We start from the raw sequence: 7,193 nt of genomic DNA on the forward strand, positions 1-7,193 counted from the left end.
AATTTCTGCATGTAATGGCTAGCAGGATAATATTTATGTATGATTTTGTAAGAGACCTCCTTAACCTTATTTGTGATTAAAAACTTGTTAGGAAGCATCCAATTTTTTTCCCAATCAATATGATCTGTGAAACGATTCTAATAAACAGTAATATTAGGGGTAGCAACAATATCTTTTTGAAATAAGGCACGTACCCTTTTATTATTATTCTTTTGGGTCAGTGGGCAGTGCCAGTTTCTTGGCGAAATGAGATGTTTAGTGTTTTATTTGTATCTATTTGTTTGACATCCTCTAGGGGGCAGTGCAGCTCCTGACTCCCTGCCTGCTGCCGTATTTTAAAGACAAGAAGAAGAGCGCAGCGTGGAGGGCTTTCACTTACTTCTGTGTTGTTTGTGTTTATAGTTTTATTGTTTTTACAGCAAACAAACACCGTGTTGAAGAATATTCACGCCGACGGCATCATGAGCACATTATGGATGGGAAACGTGAGTTTACAAATCGTTATAGCTGGGAATCCTTTAGCATTAGCTGGAGCTACACCAACGTCGACGCAGAACTCTATTCGGAAAACCACAATTTTAAGTTTTACATCGATTGCTTTCTATAAGCAGCAATAATTGAAAGCTTTGCCTTTTTCCATAGAGGTTATATTAAAAAAGTACAACATTCGGCTCCATTTGAAGACCGCAGTTTAGTTCTTTTAAAAAGTTGTAGCCTCTTTTTAGCTGCCATATGGAGTGTGTTCAAACGTATTATTGATAAAGTGTATGTGTTTATATATATATATATATATATATATATATATATATATATATATATATATATATAATGTGTGTGTGTGTTTATATATATACATATATATAATGTTTGTGTGTGTGTGTTTATATATATATATATATATATATATATATATATATATATATATATGTGTGTGTGTATGTATATGTACACACATACAAACAAACGTGTTTGTGTGTGTGTGTATGTATGTATGTATGTGTATATATATATATATATATATATACACACATACACACACATATGTGTGTGTGTGTATATATATATATATATATATATATATATATATATATATATATATATATATATATATATATATGTGTGTGTATGTATATATCGGTGTGTGTGTAACTATAACAGCAAATTCATCTGGAGTTTTGTTTTCACTTTCAAAAAGAAGAAAAAACGGAGACAATAATCCAGCAGATTTGCTCGTTTCTCCCCAGCTGGACGCCTACATGGATGAGAAGTTCATCACCAGAGCCTTCTCCACCATGGGAGAGCAGGCGGTCAACGTTAGGATCATCCGCAACAAGATGACCGGGTGAGAACCAAGTCCACCTCAAGTTGTTCCATGTGCAGGAGACCTAATGCCAAAAAAAAGGTTTTAAAATCTGTGTTTAATAGAATAATGTCATAAAAAACAAGTTAAACAAATTCAGGGGATTATCCCTGAACAGAGGGTTGAAAGATCTTTGAATATGTCATCATGCACAGTCCGTAGTATCAATTACTGTAGACTGAAGAAATCTCTGTGTGCCAGGGACAAGAGCATAAATCGTAACTGCATTCCCGAGCATACAAATGAAAGTTAAAGAATCATCTTGATTTGAAAAGTGATGATGACAATTTAAATGTAAAGCGTCCTAAGAACCTGAATATTGATCGTGGGCTTTGTCCTCGCTGTGCAGATGACGATGATGAACCCTGTTCTTTTCCTTAGGGGAGCGATGGGTTACTGTTTTGTGGAGATGACCGATGAGGCAACAGCTGAGAGGTGTCTGCGTAAAGTCAACGGAAAAGCTCTTCCAGGGGCCAATCCGGTACGGACGACGCTCATTTCTTTTTTTTAGTTGTCATTTATTTTTTATTTGATAGAAAATTCTGAGAAACAGCCTGATTGATTCTGGTTTCTCTCCTGTAGCCAACGAGGTTCAAGCTGAACCGAGCCACCTTTGGGAAAGCGGAAACCGGGTGAGTGGAAGCTACAGACTATAAGAATAGCCCTGTGATGTCACTCAGGGTTTTTGAAGACTCTTCTTTGTCCTGGTGCTGCTTGGTGCCATGTTGTAAATGAGAGGAAGAAACTTGGGAGTCAGAATTTTTTGTTCTTGCAATTCTTCCCCATATGTGCTTTTCTTTATCTTTTCTTTTCCTGTGGTTCTGCCGTTATGGAGCCATGCTAGCTCAGGCAGCTCAGTATGTTAATCAGGTTCATTTAGCTTGTGCAACTTGAATTTAGAATGAACAAATCTGTCTGAATCTCTCTCTCTCTCCTGTTGCAGTCAGATGTTCTCTCTGTTTGTGGGAGATCTAACCCCGGAGGTGGATGATGGGATGCTTTATGAGTTCTTCTACAACCGTTACCCGTCGTGTCGAGGTGGGAAGGTGGTGCTGGACAGCATGGGCAACTCCAAGTGAGCATCTCTCGGTCATTCCTCCCCGACTCTGTAATGGCGCTTTTCCACTAGTATCTCTCAGCTCGCCCTGGTTTCTTTTCCATAACAATTCAACATCTGGAGCAGAAGTAGGAGGTTGGAGCGACGCTGCTGTGACGTATTTGATTGTGTATCTAAACGAAGAAGACAACAACACTAAAGATGTAGAACCTGGAGGAGATGATAGATGTGCTGCTGGATCTGTGGCTCGTGTTCAATACCAAGTTAAAAAATGAGAGTTTAAGAAGCTTCAAGCGGCAACGCTTTTTATTGTTTGTTTTTGTCTCAGTACTGTTGAAAAGTCATCTGGAGCCGCGAGCAGCTATGAAGTGACAGAGCTCCTGGTAGATCTGGTCGTTCCTTATCGCCCGTCTAGATCCCTTTTTAATTCTCTCCTCAGCCACCAGGTTTATGAACATCTGCACCTCAGAGTTGGATCATGGAACAGACTTTTGCTGCCGTTGCTGGTCAAATAAAATGAACAAGAAGTCAGAGTCGCTCTTTCTCTGATTTCCGCCTCCTGACTCAGACGTCTGACTCCAAACCCCCCCGACCAATCAGTGGCCTGTAGTGTGATGATGTCAGATGCAGCCGACTCAGCTGCTTAGAACCTCGGCAGAATAGTTACAGAAAAGTATCTACTCGGCACGCCTCCTCCCACCTCGACTCCTAGAGGAGAAGTGCAAAGACGAGTCGGGCTGATTAGGTCCTAGTGGAAAAGCGCCACAAGCTAAAGGTTTCAAAAGCAGCTTAAAGAACTGAGAGTGTAAAGTTGAGGTTGCACGGGCAACACCAGTGCTGCGAACATAAGGATCTGTCCCCAAGATCAGTACAGCTAATTATAGCACTTTTATACCAGAATGTTTGATCATTTATAAAGTACACCCAATTCTGGTTTTACTTTTTAAGCACAATCATTTATATTTAAAGCACATGTTTTTCTCATTTTAAGGTTGTGGCTCAAAAGGAAGAAAATTGATATTGAAACAGAAGTTTTAAATATTTACATATAAAACTTCCTATTAATGGTTTAAAGCATTTTGGGATGTTTTATTCTCCTTGCCCGACCGTTTCCCCTGTCCCTTTATGAACCCTGCCTATGTTTGTCCCTGCAGAGGTTGTGGGTTCGTTCAGTTCCCGGACGAGCGGCTCCAGAAGCGAGCCCTGGACGAGTGCCAGAGCGCCGTAGGACTGGGCAGCAAACCCCTGCGTCTCAGTCTGGCTGCCAACAAGTACGTTGTTGAGTCTGCAGGCTGATGTTTTTGGAGCCGAGGCCAAACTGTCGCCGGAGATCTCATGTGCTTTTCCTCCTCTTCAGTTTAAGGAACAAACCGCCGCAGCAGTCGGAGCAGAAACAGTCCTGGCCGGCCAACTCGGCCTACAGACCCAGCTACGACCAGTACAACCAGTACAGCCAGTACCAGGCCTATCCTGGCTACTACTCGTCCTGGGGGTACGACCAGTCGGGGATGTACGGCTACGGCTATCCGCAGTACGACTACTCCCAGTATGCTCAAGCACAGGTGAGCCCAGACGTCCAGGACACTGAAAGTGGCCACGGTTACATGATGTTTTTTAAGTCGGAATTAATTATTACGAATTAAATAATTCAGAATTAAACTATTTTCCTTCGAGTTTACATGGAAATAGTAATTCCGAATTGAGGTTTACATGGAAAACACGGTTGATTGGCTTTATCCAATTCCGCTTAAGGTCTGGGGGTTGGGAAGGGTTCTAATTGGATAGGGGGGGCGGACGTCTTTATGTATTTACGTCTACCGGAAGAAAACAAACTTACTCGATTGGCAACAACATGGAGAACCACATTATTAGCATCCTTTTTGGATTTGTTTTGATTTTATTTTTATTTTTTTTGTCTCTGCTCTTGACCACCGTTTACTGCATGCTGCCATCTTGAAACTTTGTTTGGAAAACAAGCCCAGCGTGGAATATAAGCGTCATGGAGACAGACGGGCAAGGGAACGAGCAGCGCAGAAAGACCGGAATTAATTTAAAGCAGAATGAGTGTAGGACATGATCGCGGAATTATTCTATTCGGATTTAAAATCGGAATAAACCAGCCACTTACTTCGGAATTAAGTTTAATTCGGAATGGCAATTTTCATTCAGAAATTAAGTGTTCATTAGGTGTCATTTTAAATCGGATTTAATTTTAATTCTGAATTAAAGAGGAATCAAACTTCCCATGTAAACATACTGATTCTGATTCTATAACTCGCAAATGTGAGAAATTCTAACTTAACCTCACATTTGTGAGAAAACTCACTATTTTTGACTATAAACTCAAAGAAAAGAGAAAAGTAAGAAATTATAAATTTTTAACATTTCTGAGGTTTAAAAAAAGGTGACTTCAAACTTGTTTGAAAAAGAGAAAAATTCTGGCTTTAAAGATTTGAAAATGTGAATCTGGAAGGGAAAAAACTTGCAAATATGCAATAAAGAAAATTCTTCTGAAATTTTTATAAGATTACAAGATTTTGGAATTTAAAACGTGAGACTTTAAATAAATTCCTCAAATCAAGAGGGGGAAAAAAAGACAAAAACTCAACTCTACCCAATTTGCGGGTAAAAACTGAGAGTATCTTAATATCCTATCGAATGTACTGGGGGAAACTGTGACCTTATAAACCTATTAATGCGGTAGATCAAAACTCTGGCTGGAGTCTGATAACACAGAGCTCCTGTCGCCCCCTATTGGCAACAGGAGCTCTGTGCATCGGTATAGAGATGGAAACGGATGAGAACTGATAACTACTAGGAGACAAAATCCAGAATGGGGCTGGGGATTGATTCAAATAGCAAGAATCGATTCCAATTCAGAATCGATTATCAACATTTGATTCGATTCCGATTTTGATTTGGGTTATTGTTATTAAAACTGTTTTTTGAGCTATTGCATGAATTATATGACTGTGTAGTTATGCAACATATTAATACTAGTGTTATATTGAGATTCAACAGCAAGTATTGGCAGCTAATGATGCTGTAAGGACCAATCACCTCCCAGAATGCTGATAGAACTGCTTTCAGAAACATCATGTGGGGCAGAATTACCAAACAGATCCAGAGGAAACAGAGGACGAATGAAATCGTTCTCATTTTTTCCATTTCGGTCTTTTTTGATTTTTCATTTTTGAGAAATTTGGTTTTTAGCATTTAATGCAAACACCAAGACAGTATATAAAGTAATGAAATATAGACAATTTATGCAATTAGAACTGAAAACTTATGGTTTTCATACTTTTAAACATGTTTAAAGGCAAAAACATGGCACCAGTTATTCTCGTGTCCATCAAAACATTCCTTTTTTGGGCATACACAAAAAAAATACCAAAAGTTGCAATGATGAAAAAAAAAAGATCTTTAGACATACAAATCGATTTTTAAGAATTAATGAGAATCGAAAAATCAATTTTTTTTTTTAAAGTTTTTTTCAACACAGGCCTAATCCTGAATTTGTGTTAATTATGCTGTTGCAGGAAGATGAAGCAGTTCCGGAGGACGAGATTCTTGAAGGTCAGTTACTTAGAAAACTGCTTTAGTACAGAAATCCCAGTGGTCCCAGTCCTCTGCTTCAGGTTGTAACTGTCCTGTCACCTGCAGATCCAGGACTGGAGCTGGACGTGGTGGAATCCAACAAGAAGTTCATGGAGCTCAGCGAGGAGGTGTACGACGCTCTGATCGACAGCCGCTGGCAGCTGGCAGAGCTCAACGCCGAGCAGGAATACATGACCTCCAGCCTGCCGGAGCCCATTTACTGCTAAAAGACTCATGCTTTTTCTTTCTTTTTTTTTGTTTTGTTGCCGTTATTGTTGTTGTTGGAGGAGAGTGAAAATAAATTATTGGATTTTCTTTATTAAAATCAGTAAAATTGGCTTCAGGTTAAATGATCCAGATCAGATGTAACCAGAACGCATCACCTGACTCGCTCCCTCACTGTCAGCACCTTAACAGTCCTCCAGGTGGTGCTATAAGGTTAAATGTGGTCCAACGCTGATTCCTTTTAAGATCCCCAATCCAATCAAACCGTCCTGACAGTTTGTCTTTTTTTTTTTTTTTTTGAACATTCTTTTTATTATAAATGTCCAATACAGTATAGATACAAATAATTTGAAATATGTAGCAGATCCAAAACACATACACAGCAATGATTGCTAAGGTCCTCACTGAATCCAACATTTCAGGCAGTTCCCAGGTAATCCAACACTTTGCCAGATTTTGCTGTAAAAAGGCACCTCTGACCACTAAATCCAAATCTCAGTCTTTCCAGAGAAATATAGTCCGCTATCAACGACTTCCACAGATGTGTTGAGGGAGGTTCTTCTCCCACCCACTTAGTCATAATAGCCTTTCGGCCCAACATTAGCAAAAACCTTAAAGTGTTTTTATGCCGTTTTAGTGATTCAGGGATCCATCCCAATTAGGGCTGTTCGATTTTGCCCAAAAATAAAATCTCGATTTTTTTTTTTTCTCTCAAAATCCGATTTTCGATTACAATTATGATTATTTTGTGAATTGACAAAAGGCAAAGAAATGATTTCAAATATGCAGTTTTTTTATTGAACATTTGCCCCATTGGGCTTTAAGTTCAAACTTTGCTCTTATTAAACCAAAAATGAATGAATAAAGTGCAAAACTCTGTAAAATAAGTTGAAAAAAAGTTTTAAAAAATATAATAAAATATAAAGTTTTATCTCTGAAAAAAAAAAACTGCAA

At 38.9% G+C, this 7,193-nt stretch overlaps 1 protein-coding gene across 1 annotated transcript; it reads left to right on the forward strand.

The window, feature by feature from the left end:
• Nucleotides 1-310: 310 nt before the first annotated feature.
• LOC133461214 (tRNA selenocysteine 1-associated protein 1-like) lies at nucleotides 311-6,295 on the forward strand. Its single transcript, XM_061742030.1, has 9 exons — nucleotides 311-485; nucleotides 1,245-1,342; nucleotides 1,742-1,841; nucleotides 1,943-1,992; nucleotides 2,304-2,435; nucleotides 3,572-3,688; nucleotides 3,775-3,979; nucleotides 5,957-5,993; nucleotides 6,081-6,295. Exons 1-9 carry the CDS (start codon nucleotides 462-464, stop codon nucleotides 6,239-6,241), a joined length of 924 nt encoding a protein of 307 aa, XP_061598014.1. The 5' UTR covers nucleotides 311-461; the 3' UTR covers nucleotides 6,242-6,295.
• The last annotated feature ends 898 nt before the right edge of the window (nucleotides 6,296-7,193 follow it).

Source organism: Cololabis saira, chromosome 15 (genome assembly GCF_033807715.1).
Source record: "Cololabis saira isolate AMF1-May2022 chromosome 15, fColSai1.1, whole genome shotgun sequence".
In the NCBI taxonomy this organism is placed as follows: Eukaryota; Metazoa; Chordata; class Actinopteri; order Beloniformes; family Belonidae; genus Cololabis; species Cololabis saira.